The 17,582-nt window shown below is 40.0% G+C and overlaps 1 protein-coding gene across 1 annotated transcript in view; it reads right to left on the bottom strand.

Annotated features, from left to right (window-relative positions):
- Window positions 1–17,582, bottom strand: part of LOC137261703 (uncharacterized) — a 131,951-nt gene that overhangs the window by 40,123 nt on the left and 74,246 nt on the right. Inside the window, exon 3 of the mRNA XM_067799484.1 lies at window positions 17,454–17,578. Coding sequence (XP_067655585.1) covers window positions 17,454–17,578 — 125 coding nt within the window. The remainder of the gene's footprint in view (window positions 1–17,453; window positions 17,579–17,582) is intronic.

Raw genomic sequence — 17,582 nt, 5'->3', positions numbered from 1 at the left:
TCAGCTCAAAGATGTGTTTTGTTTGTAAATGAACATGTTGGATTTATTAGTGAATGATGCTTAAAAAAACTGGAAACATAATCACGATGAATCTGTCACAGACACCTGGGGTGCCAGTCCCACCTGTAATGAGCCTGATTTTATACTGAACAGCAAAAGAAACACACCTCTGGCTTTGTGTCAAGACATTAAATGGAAGAAATATACATGAACGCCTGACATTTCATGACATTTCATTTTTTCTCGAAACTTATGTTTCTTTTGCTGTTCAATATATTATCTTAAATCAATCGAAATCTCTTGTCCAGGCCATCATCTCATAACAGTTTTACCATTTGCAAAAAGCTAAATCGAATTTCACAAATTGGTCGTAAGGAGAAATTAATTAATGGATTCTCCTGAGATCGATGGACTCGGAGATGAATGTGATGGGTACGCTCAGAATCAAAGGGAGAGGATGCGAATTGAAGGAAAATGTTTACTGTCTTTATCAAGTATGTAGATTATTTCAGTGAAGTGGTATAGCATTTTAAGCCGCTTTGAACAGTATTAGTTTAGTTCATCCCGTGTAGTTAAATTTTAGTTAATTTTCACCTTTTTGGTTTTTTACCTAAGTTGATCTATGACCTTCGTTGGTCTTACTTTGACCATACTATGCACCCATCACGTGAACACTGACCAAGTTTGGGTATACAATCCGGGTCTGCTTGTACAAACCGATCTTAGCGCTTCGACCATCGTAAGTCTGGGAGTTTTGAGCTAAGTTCGCTTTGTGCACAATTGTTCCTTGAACCATACCTATATCTTTGCTATCCAAATGACAACCCGGTGACTTATGGGTTAACCTAATCAGTTAGGCTCCATTTGGAACAGTCTTTCTCCTCTATTTGTCTGTACCAACTGGTGATAAATCACTATTAATTGTCAAATCTTTACCGCTGATAAGATCTAATAATCCACCTATTCCATCTTGTTACTGTGACCAATTTAGTATCGTATTGGCATTATCGATCTCTGCACTGGCCTTGCCAAGACTGTATATGCCCCATACTTCATTTACATTGCTAACTGGTAATAGTGACTTTTGTAAGTGTATTTGTATTTGTTTGTTGGTTGCCAAAGATTGAAAAACTATAGTGAGTGAGAATGGTTTTACCACAAGGAACAGGCTTCACAGATTACCTTCATGAAGGGAACACACCCCAGATCTTTGGCTTGAGGAGTGAACGTGAACCACTAAGCTACCCTATCGCCCTAGTTTTTTTACCAGCAGGCGGCGTGTCTCAACAAGAGGCGCGTTTAGAGTTACCGCTCTTAGGCGTTGTTTTCAAACATGGCGTCTTTGAGATAAATTGGGATGGGATAGCTACTAGAAGACTATGGAAGTAATGTGGTTTCTCGAACTACCGCACTTAAAATGTTAGACATTCGAGAATATACAGACACGTTTTGTAGGACTTGTTACCCTTTACCGTTATCTCTGACCCATTGTGTAGCATTTTGTAATGTAAGTTTATCACTATTTTTCAGTATTCCTTGGCTGACCCTATTTGGCTCTTAACTGATGTCGCATTTAGGTTCGTTTTAAAGGATATCTTGGTTACCTTTTTTGGGTTGTTTTGGAAATCACCTTTTGATAATGTACAAAAAATATTAATTGTGCCAAATTCTCCCAATAGGGGCTCTCCTCTGACATCGATTGATTAGAGGTCGTCCATTTAACATTCTTGTCAGCTGTGACGTTATGTATGAAAACATGGTCCCGTGCAAAAACATTACACTTAAAACATCTTGAAGATTTTCCAATTTAGGAGACACTGCCATACTGACAGTACTGAAATGCACGAGTTGACAAACATGGCCAAGTTTCAAAGGGGGTAGAAAGCCGGTGACCTCTATTTTCGGTATACCCAGACATTTTAGGACCATTAAAGTATTTACAGATTTTCTAATTTAAAAGATGAACATACAAAGTGGGAACCTCATGATATAGTTTTGAACATAAAACTTTCCATTTCAAGCTCTTCTGTCTTTATTTAGCTGACTCGTGCAAGTGAAAATGCCAAGATACTATTTTTTTACTCTTTCTTACTCAGAAACACCTTATTTTCCAACATCTAAGTTTACATGAAAAACATCCCGAAATATGCAGCATGAAAAGACACAAAGCTGAACACAATTGTTTCAACTTTCAGTAGAACCAGAAAGGCCATCGTACAATTACGCATTGTTAGCAGTTATCTAGCTTACTTGCAACACAGACAAATACTAGAGTTTGAAATTCGTTTGCAGTATTTCATTAACCGTCTGCAGTACACTTAATGTTCTATAAATATACCCAACGTGATCGCATAACGACATCGCCGTGAGCGATGAACATCAATCTCGTCATTACTGCTAGACGGCATCATGAAAGCAGCGTCTTCGTAACGTGATCCATATAAACCTGCTATGAGTAGCTTTCTGTATTTCCAATATTTATATGACATCTCTTTCTCGACCATGAGTCCGGAGAGAGATTGCATTAAATTTCGGGGAAGCCAAAATGACATAAACCGTGTGTATTCTAATTTGGCGTTGAGGGCGATGGAAATGAAATGATGTTATAGTAAATTTATTGGAACAAGCTAAACTCAGATGAGTACATGAATTTGGTTTAACTCAGCCTTAAAAGGTAGACTTTTAATGTCAAAGCGTGGTCTTTAAAACAAGAAAACAAAAATATTAGTGGAAGACATTTTTCACTTGGGTGAAGAGCGGTGGGGGAGTTAAAGCATTCGTGCGTCGCGCCGAAGACCGATGTTCGCGTCCCCTGATGGGTACATCGCGTGAAGCCCACTTCAGGCGTCCCCCGCCTTGATATAGCCTGAACAGTGCTAAAAGCGGCGTAAAAGCACGTTCACTTACCCACCTGGGTTTCATGATCAAGATGGTTGTTGTTTAACGTCGCGCTCAGCAATATTTCATCTATATGGCGCCTGTCTGTAACTAATCGAATCTGGACCAGACAATCCAGTGATCACCAGCACGAGCATCGACCTTCGGAAATGGTATGCGATGACATGTCCTCACTACTTCAGTGAGCAGGACTACCGGATCCCGTTTCTGGCCTCTTACGACAAACATGGGTTGGGGAAGGCCAATTCCAGCCTGGATCTTCAGGAGCTGGCTTCATTATTGAAGTTGAGGTAAAAATTATAAATCAGCGAAACGAAACTCAGAACAACGTATCGTGGGAGTGTTTACCACGGCCCTAGCGATGCTTGATGAATAACTGCACACAAATTCTATTACGAACAATAATTGTTGCCGATAAATGATCAGATCAAATGACCCAAATTCACCCCAACCCGTCAAATGATCAGAAGGTACTGCTGTAGAAAATAATTACCCACAAGAAAATTGATATTGTTTCCAGTACACAATTTAGCAGACAGGGCGAATTCAGTGAAGGTGTTATTTTTCCATATGGATGATAGCTAAAAATCCATTTATCAGTTAACTCCATTCAAGGCAGTGTTTTCTTCCATTTATGCAGGGTCCAGTGGGGAGCACCTTGATCAAATCATCCATAAAGGATTCCATTGCAATATGGAGCTGCAAAGCACCCAACGGCTTCAGCATACGACGGCGTTGCAAGAGGCAGTACCACTCCCCAAGAGAAGCGCGTCATCGCGCTGGCCATAATCAGACCTGAAGCACTGTCTGATTTGGTTTTTCCACTAATTAAACATTTTGCTATCCGGTCGGATCAACAACGATCCAAGCCATGGAGTTGGATTGTTTTCCAAATGTTGCTCGGTAGAGGAATGACAGCTGAAACTCTTTCAGCATGACCTGAAAATCGTGTCATGATTAATGCATTAATGCATTGACAGAGGCCGGTGTTACGTCATGATTGTATAAATGTCGGATCTGAACTTATATTTATCATCCTATACTGGTTTCCAGAGAGATATACCCATGCTTGCCATAAAAGGCGACTATGCTTGTCGTAAGAGGCGACTAACGGGATCGAGTGGTCAGGCTCGCTGACTTGGTTGACACATGTCATCGGTTCCCAATTGCCCAGATCGATGCTCGTGTTGTTGATCACTGGATTGTCTGGTCCAGACTCGATTATTTACAGACCGCCGACATATAGCTGGAATATTGCTGAGTGCGGCGTAAAATTAAACTCACTCACTCCAGAGAGATATCGCTTAATGAACATCAAGCGATATCTCCTAGGATATATCGTTTTGGAAAGGTTTAAACTAAATATTGATTGGTCAGTCTTTCGGACTACTTTCATCTCCCACCAGCGAGGCAAGGGTATGTGTGGGTGCGTGCGTGCGCGCGCGCACGGGCGTGTGTGTGTGCAGCGGCACCCTGACATAACGGGAATGGGGAAACCTAGTCTGTCCATGGCATAAGATTCCAACACCACTTGTGTCCCTAACTAGAGAGACCACACTGTTCTGACGACATGAAAGTTAAAATGCCACCAAGAAATGGTGATACGTGTGCATTGCAGAATTCTGTGACTTAATGGTGTCTCTCCTTTCCTCTTCCGTCACTCCTGTTGTATTGGATGTCTTCATACTCATGTCTGGAAAAGAACTTGTTACAGGTCACGTTTCATTTTTAGTTTCCCTTGTACGACATCTTATGCGTAACCTTTGAAGATAAACACAATCTCACCCTCGAGTCTTGTCATATCAAATACATCTTGGTGACATATTTATTAAAAAGATGGTGAAATCGCTTTAACAAGTGAGCCATCGTGCCACATGTTTGCATGGCTAGTGAAATCCCCATGGATGTGTGTATGGAAACTAGGCGATTCTCATTTCGAAAATTTGCCGATTACTATTATTGTACTTTCTCGGACACCTGGTGTCATGAAATATTTTCAATGATCCAGTCATATAATTTGCATTGCCGAATTGTTTCCCTGGACCTTCAAGACTGGTGTTTCTTGGGCGTATCACGCACTGAGTAAGTTCATTGTGTATTTTAAAACTACAGCACCACCTTGCCCTCAAGTTCACATATTGTGAGCAGCTTGTTTTTCACAGGAACTGACATGTACTTCCGAACGAATAAGTTGAGAATGAGACCAACGAGACAAAGAGTTGGACAAAGAGGTGAATGAGTTTAGTTTTACGCCGCTTTTAGCATCATTCCAGCAATATCGCTGTTGGGGACAATAAAAATGGGCTTCAATAATATCCTGAGGGGAATCAAACCCGGGTGTTGGGCGTGACAAGCGAACGCTTTCACCACTGGATTACCGGACCGGTCCTGGACACCTAGGTGACCAAACAACAAGGTACACAGACAACAAGACACCAGACAAGATGCCAGACAACGAGGGACCCGGGCTAGGTACCTCCACCATGCTGAAAGCACTACGATATTAACATGGTAACGAAATTACTGCATGACCACTGCCTCTAAATAATGATATCTGGACTGGTCAATCCAGTTATTGATGCCACTGATTATCGTGACCTACTTATCTGTAATCGTCTCTTATGACAACGAAAGGTTCCCAGGAACCCTTCCCGGGACATTTCCCAGTATTCCTTACCAGGAACACTTCCCAGGAACCCTTACCAGGAAGACTTCCCAGGAATCCTTACCAGGAACACTTCCCAGGAATCCTTACCAGAAACACTTCCCAGAAACCCTTACTAGGAACACATTTCAGGAAATCTTACCAGGAATATTTACTGAACTCCACGCTACGAAAGGACACGCCAAACCCTCTTATTTCGTAAGATGAATTCACATGATGACAGTGGTTACCTCCCGCTGATGGTTGTCAAATAATACACAGCCTATCTTTCTCGATAGGTGTGAACGTGATGAAGGGCATCTATCTCTCACCAGATCAGGCTGAACAGCGTATACTGAAATCTCATAAAAGTAAGGGTTCATGTTTATGTCTTCTATTTAATACTTGACAAAAAGTGTTGTTGCGTTTCTTTTGTTGTTCAGTATAGAATGAGGCTCATTATAGGTGGGACTGGCACCCCAGGTGTCTGTGACAGATTCATAGTGAATATATTTCCAGGTACCAACACGCTGGACAGATAAACCCTTCAAAAGAGACACCCAATCACTAACGGTATCAAGCATTTCTTTGATGAGCAAGCATTAAACTTAAATATATCATCTGTCCAGTAGTGAGAAAGACGAATATAACTGACGGCAAGACTAGAAAACACCATTTAGTCGAAATCTTTTCCTGTATTGTTGGTTCCTGATATACTTTGGCAACTGATCATTGTTTACGAATCGAAGAGTTCCTCATCCACCCTCATGTTTGACTGACCAGACTGTTATCTGCACTTCTACAGCTGTGTTTAGTTTCGTTCTATGATTGACAGATAAATTACATTAAAACCATAATGGCTCATTTGCGTGTCTTCCGAAAGTTTAAATCATAAAAAACACATTTTCTATGTTTTCATGCTTTGAAAGTTACTGATGTGAATTTGTATTTTTTTAAACTCTAGTGCTTGTGAAGTATTTTCATATCGGTGTAATTTTGAAAACAATTTGCCAACATTCGGCAAGCTTTCAAACCTATCACCATATTCGTGTCACAGCGAATCAGCTGATTGGCAAACGATGAGGTCCCGTGATTGACACGCCGATGACATCCGCTTGACCCGGAACGGAAACTGTTCGCTCTTCGAATAGAATGTCACTTCTAATGTGAAGACATCAGCCCAGTTCCTCGAAGCCGGGTCGATACAAATTGCAAACTGCACTCTGTGTCAAACCCAGAGTCAAACCAGTCCACTTATTGATCAAACCAAACTGGGTGTAATACATTTATTCATCGCGATCAGAAACTCGGCTTAACGATGTGATGTGATTGTAACGTTGTTTTATTTATGAGAAATAATAACTAGAACTTGTTACAGAAGCACAGACTGAATGTGATATGAGAAAATAGATTGTTGTAATGGCCAGGCGACACGACAATAGCACATCTGAAAGATAATGCTTTATCTTTGAGCTTGGATAAATTGATAATACACAATCGATTGCCAAAGGTGATTGCGTTACTTAATTTGGGGCGGTTGTGCTGACAGAAATATAAAAATAAGAATAACTTGTTTTTATGGAAAGGTCAAGGTCACCTCGGATATAACCACGACACACAGACATCCGCTATGACTAGGGAGCCGTGAATACGTTCCATGGCGCCTGCTAGATACCAAGTTCCTTCTACAGTATTAACGGCTGTTGTGAAACTCATTTGCTCTGAAATAAAAGTTGCCAGGTTTCCATTCTTCTTAGTAAAACTGTGGTGGTCGCGTTGAAGCGGTATGGTTCCCAGTAGGGGCACATTATCTGAAGCTGTTATTGGTTTCTTTGTTATTTAACGCCGCACTCAGCAATATTCCAGCTATATGGCCGCGATCTGCAAATATTCGAGTCCTGACCAGAGAATCCACTGATCAACACTACCATGAAGTGTGTCCACCAAGTGTGACCACCGGATCCTGTTACTGAAGACCAGTTCTAATCCGGGTCAATCAGGAAGACAATGACTGAAACGAAGCCGAAACAATGCTGAAACATTACTGAAACCATACCGACTCAAAGCCATACTTTTTCTATCGAACGTGGGTGAAACACAATGATACTTGTGTACTAACTGTATCCTTGTATCACATTGTACTTATACCACATTGCATCTCACACATGTTAAAGGGCGTCTCCCTTCATAATCGGAAGTCTTTTATTCTGCTCATGACTCGATACTTAGATTTATTGAGGTTACGCCCATCTTGATGTAACAATAGTACCTTCGTTACAACGAAACTGATATTTGAGATGAGTGGGAAGATCAAAGGGGAGCTATTTAACAGACAAGTGCAATAGACAACAAAAGCATTCCATTGCAAGGGCGAATGATATATATTGTTTGTTGTTTAACGCCGAACTAAAACATATTCCAGAGGAAGTCTGTGAGCAATCGAGTCTTGAAGAGGCAATCTAGTGATGGCCAGTTCCAGCTAGGATATCTACGAGTTTATTTCTGATAGGGAGAAAGCATCGAAAAATGAAAAAAAGAAATAAAAATAAAAATAATTTAGTTTCATTCATTCAACTTTGGTTGTGTACTTAAGTTCTGATACAAATATGTAACATTACACGCTCATACTGTAGAACTCTTGATGATTCATCGTAAACTTCTGAACAAAGGTATGATTAAATACCTGGTTTTAATGATACTGTTCAGACACCACCTAAAAAAGCACATATAGCGAGAGACCCCAAGTCCTACTTACGATTCCCTTTCCGGCAATTAACGCTGAGTAGACTTCATTAACCTTTTATAATTCAAACCCGTCTATCAGTTGTGACGAACGAACACTTGAACAACTCAGCTACAGCAATGGCTGTGGCATGTTGCAACATAGGCTGCAGATCGTTGCCGATTTTTTGGTCAATTTTATTAAGAGGAAACACGTGCCCCCAAAATATCTATCATTATGAGACTATCATCTGCGTTTATATTTTTTCATAATGTGGCACTAAGCTCCTTCCATACTTGTTCGCCATGATGGCCATTTGATTTTTCAGAAGTTGGGATCTCGTTACATTATTCATTATCTGAATGGCAATGATTTCATTGATCAAGTTATTAGCACATATCTATTAACATTACAACTCACGATATTGTAAGATTTGAGGCAGCTGACTTTTTCGTGTCAAAAAATCATAAATGCATTATCGGTTTTGAATGGAAAAGTACTCACTCCCGGAAACTGTAAATCCAAGCTAAAAGGCATAATCAGCAAATTTACGAAATGGGACTCGCCTGGTTTCCAATCTCAAAGAATTTACCAAAATGCTTCCTGCCAACGGAAGCCAAGGGCGATTATTAGCTAATTTGAGGAGTAGCGAAAACTGGCAACATTCGATACTCCTCATGTCAGTTCCCAAGACTAGCCTTGTATTATGCATCCATTTCCTGACGGTGTTCTGGCACCAGCCTCTGAAACCCCTTCCCAACTAATCAATGATTGGTGTAATATATATCAATGGAATTATGCTGATTGGAAGAAAGATCCCACATCGTGTAAAGAATAGTAAGCACTCAATCAACTGTGCAAACGTAACTGCGATTTAAATTCTTTTCAACCGGATGTTTCTTTCGGTGTAACAGTGCAGTTCAATGCATTAGTAGTTGTGACGTATCCATGAGGCTTAGAAACACTGCAGCTAATGGAGAGATGATTTTGACGCGAAGAACTGGTCATTTATCATTCATTTTAAAGAGCGTCGATTTCGGATTCATTTATGACATGTTTATCACATATTAATACATAGTTTAGTGAAAATCCTACCTTGGTGCTTTCTCATTTGTCAATTAAATAATGGATCATGCTGGTATGCTCCCAGATAGCGGTACTTTGGTACATACATACATACATACATACACACACACACACACACACACACACACACACACACACACACACACACACACATTCATACATACATACATCCATACATACATACATACATACATACATACATACATACATACATTTGGTGACTCAGTATCCGCCTGTCGAAGTGACGAAGTGTCGTTGCCAAAATATGTTGTCATGAATAAACGCATAAACGTCGTTGCCAAATATGTTGTCATAAGTAAACGCTTCATTTCTTCATGTTGTCACAACTTGTAAATGGTTATGGTATTTTTTGTATCATCATCATCATCATCATCATCATCATCATCATCATTCAGATGGAGAGGTGACTAGTCATTGGTAATTATTCTTGTTTCTACAGATAAATTACAATTTCCTTAATCTCACCCTCTCTCACTACTTCTTCTCTAATTGCAATACTACCTGCAACACCATTGTACCTTTCACCGTTTAGATGTTACCATGTGGTACACCATTAGAAATGAAACTGAAAGTTTAATGACTGTATTAAGACCTGATTGTCTGGTTACCATGGCTACTGGTTACATTGCATCAAATTGCCAGAAGGTGTTAATTAGTACGTCTAAAAATGGACTGGAATCTGATATCAAAGCAAAGAGCATAATTCCTCGTTGCGACACATATTCCCCGAGTCCAGGCTTCTTGACCACAGCCACATTGCTGTATACATAGGTGCTTATTACGAAACTTGAGCTTCTTGTGCCAACGAAATGCGGGATTGATATAGAACTACCATACTACGTGTATGATTACCTGGGTGTAAGATAGCACTTGGTGCTACTGAATTTTGTAGACTTTATTTGGTGGAGGTAGTAATGTTCTTGCGAGGTGATGCTGACCGTTTCTTTAAGTGGCATTTTAGAAGTTGGTGTGATGAGGATGAAGACTTTCATGGATAGACAACTTCTTTCTTGAAGTGGATGCGACGTCTCGGTGTAGATTCTAACACCGTTATCAAGCCTAAGATGTTGCTGACCGTGTTTAACGACCCTGAGGCACTTGGTACACTGGCAGCTTGTTGATCCTATTTTCCAAAATATCATTTGAGGTAATATTGGTGTAGCGATTTCTTAAACAAAAACCTAACACACCACACCCTTAAAATATAACAAGCCAAGTGAGTTTTCTTCCATCAGTATTACTTAGTATAGCTATTAAGGAAAATGAGACTTTTAGCTAGTCTGTACATGGAACTTGTCCTACTGACATGGGTTTTGGTGAAGTATAGGGTATTCAGGTCATATTGCCAACTTTACTTAGGACATGTATGGGGTGCCAACGTTACACTACCATCAACATTGCTTTGGAAACGCATGGGATACTCAGGTCATTGTTCTATTAACTACTTATCCAAGTATAGAGTTTCTTCTGATCAAACGCTGATTAGAACATGTCTGGGGTACCTTAAGCTTGAGCCTACTCGGATTATGATGCCTCCAAACTAGATCTAATAATCTCAAACTGTAACCTTCACACGGGCCAGTAATTATGGTGCATGTGTACCTAGACATGTGTGACGAACGCGTGGATGATGAGCCGTCAGTGGTTGACCATTCACACCAGGACACCTGACAGTAATTACTGACCAACGCAATGACCAGTCGAGGCGATGGGATGTTAATAAGTAATGCTAACCACACACCCGTTTCTTTGATGCGTTTGGTGTGAGACTTGAAAATAAGTGAGATATGAGGGCAACTTCTTGTCGTCTGCTTTTGTTCTGCACGTGACATTCGGATGAGACTATGAAATATTCACGCAACATAATCCAATTGCCGGGACAATGGCACGCTACATCTGCAGAGACATCGAGTCTAGGTTTAAACAATACGAAAAATTTATCACATTTCCAAATGAAATTATCGCCTTGACTGACTCTTCGGAAGGTAGTAAGTTGATTAGCGGGAACAGTTTACACTACCATCCGTTCCCATTTTATTACAAGCACTCTGGTCCGGAAATAACAGAGGACGGAACACTAAGGCCGTGGTACCGTCTTGGAAATACTTATAGTTTTTTGTCGTGAAAAACCTGTCCAACAGTATTTTTAGCTCGTTGAAATAAATCATTCTTTGCATTCTTTGTGAAGTCCGAAATGGTGATAATGAATGTGTTGGTTTCGTTTGGGTACAGACCTGCTGTTTTTATTGTCTGTTTTGGAATGAAGTGCATTTGTATATATTTGCCAGCCCACACGCACGTGATTCGTCTTGTGGAACAAAATGCTTTAGTGTTAGTGTTCCCAGTGTATGTTTATATGTAAATATTTACATAATGATTTAACATTGCTTTGAACTTTTCTTTGGTATATAACGGTATGTAAATGTGAAAACACGCAGCTTCCTCTTGGATGTTGACTACGGATAGTAATGATAGGTCAGGTGAGTGAATTTAGTTTTGCGCCGCTTTTAGCAATATTCCAGCAATATTGCGGCGGGGGACACCAGAAATGGGATTAACACATTGTACATATGTGGGGAACCGAACGAGACGATCGAACGCTTGAACCACTAGGGTGAAGGTCCATCTTGAATCAGCGCATCCTGGTCACTGTTGTGAGTGAGTGAGTGGGCTGATTTTCAGCCGCGTCAACTCGACGTTGGAGGAAAGCCTGGACTGATGAATATCTCAGACTACATTGTGCGAAACAGGCATCGCTTGACCGTGGCTGGTAAAAATCCAGTTGGGCCAGTAGATCTTCATAGTCACTGGCCCGAATGGCCTTGGAGTCAGTTTGCAAATATATCACGTTGCCTGATATGTTGGTGTAATATTCTTTTAAATCAAGCAAGGTTATGGCCTGATAAAACTTTCATCCTATTACAATACCTTATTGTCATCAATATTTTTGTAATCTTTTGCTTCGATTCTAAAATCAAATTTTGGACTAGTGAATTATTTCGTGGGCTAGTAACCTTCAGGAATTGCCAGTCTGACTGGCCAGAAAAAATGGAAGCTATTTCGCACGTTGTCAGGATATATTCTGCATACATTCTGCATTCGTATGGAAAAATTCAATACTTTGACGACCAATCGATTCAATTGCAACTCAGGCCTTTTAACTCCTTCATTTTGGAAGTGACATGTTAGTCGTTCCAATTTCAGCATTTTGCTGTTTTGTTTTATTACTATTTCATGGATGTGGTGTCTTTTCTGTTTGTTTTAAGTCAGATATGTCGGTTCACACGAGATATCAAATAATTTGTGAAATAGGAAAAAAAACCCCACACAGGCATATCACTTCACTTCGTTGAGAATGTATTTCCAATAAGTTGCTGATTGGGATGAAAGAATTCACCTGAAGTCACATAGTTACAAACTGTCAGATGGAGCTATGGGCGTTTTTTCTGGTCCAACGTATGCAATTTGGGATATGGTCCCAGCGCCTTGCAGTTACACGGCCTCACTTGGACTGACAGAGTCTCATAAAAGCCAGAGGTATTGTCACAGAGTCACACCGTGTCATATTGATCCACGAAGAAATATACAGTCATATGGAGTCACATGGATCCACTATTCAGTCACATGGAGTCATATTGTGCTATCAAGTAACATTACGTCCCATGTACTCATAGAGTGAAGATGTCACATGTAGTCATACAGTTACACAGCCACATGCAGTCATACAGTTACACAGCCACATGCAGTCATAGATAGCAACATGAAGTCACGTGTATTCATACAGTGTCACATATATTGCGTCACATAGTCACTTTACCGGGGTGACTTCGAGAACCTCTCTAGCAGTCACTGTGTCCCCTAATGTCTGCATTGATCTAACTACAAGAGATTCGGTGTCGTGTTGACCTGGACAACGCATTATAAATAACACAACACAAAAGATCCTACACTCTTCCAGAACCTCCACGGGAATATATTGAGACCACCAAATCCGAGATCTGAAGACCACATTCTTCTTGGTTCGAGTGGATGCTATTTCTTTTGCAGTAATAAGAAAGCTCTGATCAAAACGATGATTTTTTTTGACAGAATGAATGCTGCATTTGCGTGTGAACGCAGAAGCCTCCTCGGTATGGGGTTTCAATAATTTATCGTTGAGCTAAAGTCATAATCCACAAGTCACCAGTCGTGATGATCGATTCTCCGATCAAACCCAACAGGAATTACGAGAATTGTCCGTTTACAGTAGAAGTATATGACGATTCACGCTTATTGCCATGTTTCCTAGTTTGTGCAAGGCGGTGGTTGTTACAGGACGATGGAACACTACCATCGCGGCAATATCCGTTTGGGCACGATGTGGCAGTAATCGATAACAAGACAAAACTAATCGATAAATAAATCAGAGTTTCTTAACATGGCCCTATACGAATTACAATCTCAAGACGATTGCGCTGGACTTCAAGGAGGATGAAACTTTTCATTCAGAAATAGAATACTTCTATACTCTTGGAGAAATTGCAATCTGGATTGAAAGTGTCAGATCTGCAGACCAGTTCCAAAATGCAAGAGCATATCGATTTGATGAAAAGTTTCCATGGTTTGATGAATAACCATCACATGATTCTAAATTGACAGTAATTAAAATGGAACGGTACTTTGGCTAGCTTTTATAATTTCTAATCCCAAGGCTTGTGTCGATTTATTACCAATGGATTGTGAGGCAGCCTTGGAAAAAGAACGAAACGAAATATTAATTTGAAAAACTAATCGCTTCAGTATTTAACTAGATATTGCAAAGCATTCGCACGGGCTGTAGATAAATACTTCATATTTACAGTTCCAATTCGTTAGCAGCATGTGTTTTATCGTGACTTATTTGTGGCTACGTTCCAAAACGAATTTTTTTCTGTTAATTCTTAGAAGAATTTAGCCCCACGTCAGAGCATTATTAATGGTCTGTGCTTCACGCCATGCAATACGAGATGGGGGAGGTCTCTGTCACTGACGTCATTGCATCAACAGTTGACGTCAACGTCGGCAGAAGCACCATTGCACAGTTTAATGTTTGAGGGAGGGCTTGAAGTCTGACGTACTATAATCCGCAAGAAGTAGTAGAAATGCGAAAACAAGACAACAGAGACGATATCAATGATAAGAACGACGATACTTATGTGAGTGAGTTGTTTTACGCCGCACTTAGCAATATTATAGCTATATTGCGGCGGTCTGTAAATAATCGAATCTAGTCCAGACAATCCAGTGATCAATAGCATGAACCCCCATCCACGCAACTGAGATACGATGACACGTGTCAACCAAGTCCTTCCGTTAGTCGCCTCTTACGACAAGCATGGGTTGCTGAAGACCAATTGGGGACTCTTTGACTCTACTTACAGAGTGTATTTTATTGAGATCAAGCGGGACAACTGGATGGAGGAGGATTAGAACTGACAACAAGCGGATCCTGTCTCGATAAAGGAAAACAACTGGGCACCTCCAGCAACCATTTATTACCATTGTCCCTGGAGCCATCAGAGTTAACAAAAGCTGTCTTGTTTTGAAGCGGCATGTCATTTAGTCCAACTTCAGTGTCTTGATAGATTGTATATTTGCAACATTATTCAGCTGCAATTGCGGCTTCTTGCTGGGTCAATCAGCAATATATAACGAGTAAAAAGAAAAACATGAGGTATGAAAACACCCATACACATCGAAGTATTAACTAAACAGATCAAAGACATACCATTATGTTACTGGTTTTAGCAATCGGTAAGCTTGATTAGTGAAACGTTTGTATCGAATTCCTGTTAACACGACTTATTGCGCATTGCATCCTCTTTCTCTCTCTCTCTCTGTGCATATATGTGCATATATACATGCTGATGAGGATTATAAGGATTAAAGGTGATTATCTAAGCTGAATGCTCCACAAAAATACCGCTGAAATATTAGTATGGAAGGTAGAAATTAACGAGGTTCTGAGGCAATGACGAACAAGTAAAATCGCACATCTGAGGAACCTGTCCTCATTCTCACAGACACAAGCAATGACATATCTGATGAAAACAGACATCGACCAGACACTGTCGTTTAAGCGGTAGCTATTGTTTCGGGGTGATTTATTGTATCCTGTAATTCCTTAATTTCAGCGCTTCATGCAGACCCATAAACAGTTGAATCAGATACAAGACTGTATAACTTCCCAGAAGCAATTAACAAGCTGGCGTTGTCATACAGGCGTCCAAACAATGAGTCCTGATTGAACAGAGTATAGATTTTCAAACCCGAGACCCATAGTTGACACTACATCACTAGCGTCCAATAGGTGAATCAACTAAATAATGGAAGACATAGACGAAGACATAACAAAGAATAGTCTGTGCAAAAAGACTCCTTTATCATTTTCGCTTTCAGGTTGTCGGAAAATATGCAGTATGATTGTCTTTCAGGGATCAATACTTACATTAAAACATCAATAGATGCAATAAGGTCTAACTAGCAGAAATGAAAACATTATAATTTTAGTTTATAATAGATGGTGACTGGGGGTTTATCGGAATACAGTTCAGCTAAATTGTTGTTGGAGATAACAGCAGGTAACGCCCTTAGCGATCAAGTATGTTCACCCTTAGAAACTATAAGGGTAACTTCTGTAACTGGTGATAACACCTTTTGTTTGTTTATTTGTTTATTCAGTACAAGAAATCTATAAAAATCTTTGCCTACACTAAACTAGTGTTTTCTTACATAAACAGTTCCAATATAAAAAGAAAAAAAACAACAAAACAAACAAATCAAATAAAAAACCTGAAAAAAAAACTTGCCGTATTTTGAGCTCACCCTTTCGACGCCAAATCGTTTAGAATTATCAAAACTAAAGGATTTTCTATTCTTGATATTACAAATAGCAAGCACGATTTGAAATATGTCATTGATCCACACGAATACACTTCCTTTAAGATTTCTAAATGTGAACAAGACGATCCATGTTCCTGATGGGTGAGGTCGTGGTGATTCTTTGATGAATGGACCAATATATGCATTAATGTCAGTTTAAAGCAATTAATTGATTTGTTGAAATGAAAGCATTAAATGGTGTCCAAAATAGGAATTCCAACAAAAATCATACGTATAGCATTGCTTTGTGATTGCAGTTTGAAACCTCTAATGTGACCAATCAGATTCGTACGCGTAACTACACCCGGCGCTGAAGCGAACTAGTAATTCACTGGCCAGTCTGGATCCCGTGGTCTGCTGCGCTAACGCTTCGTCGCTGTCGAATCGTCAGCGCGGCAGACCTCGGGAACCAGGCTGGGCACAGACAGGCTAACAGACATAAATAGGGGAATAAGGGGGTTGAGTTCGTTGTCATCGGATTAAGGGTTAAAGGTTTTGACGTCTACAGCTTTGGCTCACCGGTGTGATTTAGATTAAAAATAAGTAATACATTCTTTTCTGAGCTCACTGCCCCCAATGATCGGCGATATGCGTGTCTGATAAACCACAATCCCAGTCGAACGTCAATCCAATATGAGCACGAACGAAGGAACACTTTTCGTCAGTGAGGAGGCCAACTGTATATGAAAACTGTGCTCAATTTCCAGATCATCGTTTTGCTCTTTCTCAGACATGATTTGATGAATACACTTGCGTGACTCGAACAAAATCATATAAAATATTACACATTATAGAGAAATCAATACAATACTATTACGTTATTGAGGCTGGTTGAAATATTTATGACAAAACTCACCTACTATCAGGCCCTTAAGTTAACAAAACTGCAACTTGGGCATAAAACCTGTTCAAACAGTTTTTAAATCCTTGACTGATATTTGCGAAAAACTGCTTTTTAATAACGTAATTGGAGATGTTTAGCGAAGAACATTGCAGTACATCAGGTTCATTAAACAACATGGATATCTTTTCTCAGAGTAATGCACTGCACTAATACATCTCTTCCTAGTAACATCATTGTTTTTCGATTAAATGTGGGTATTAAATATTGGTGCAGTAACTGGCTTAAGACATTCATGGAGTTAAAAAGAAAAATAATAATGAAAGATGGCTGGCCTTTACCTTTGACCTTATGAAGGTCAAGGATGAGCTCTCCGAGAACAAGGGCACAGTCTGTGACACAGAATAGCACAACGGTGAGAAGCATGTACTTGCTTTTGAGGATTCTTTCTCCGTCTCTTCGCCATCTGC

Source organism: Haliotis asinina, chromosome 14, assembly GCF_037392515.1.
Source record: "Haliotis asinina isolate JCU_RB_2024 chromosome 14, JCU_Hal_asi_v2, whole genome shotgun sequence".
In the NCBI taxonomy this organism is placed as follows: Eukaryota; Metazoa; Mollusca; class Gastropoda; order Lepetellida; family Haliotidae; genus Haliotis; species Haliotis asinina.
This window is presented reverse-complemented; position numbering and strand designations above follow the sequence as displayed.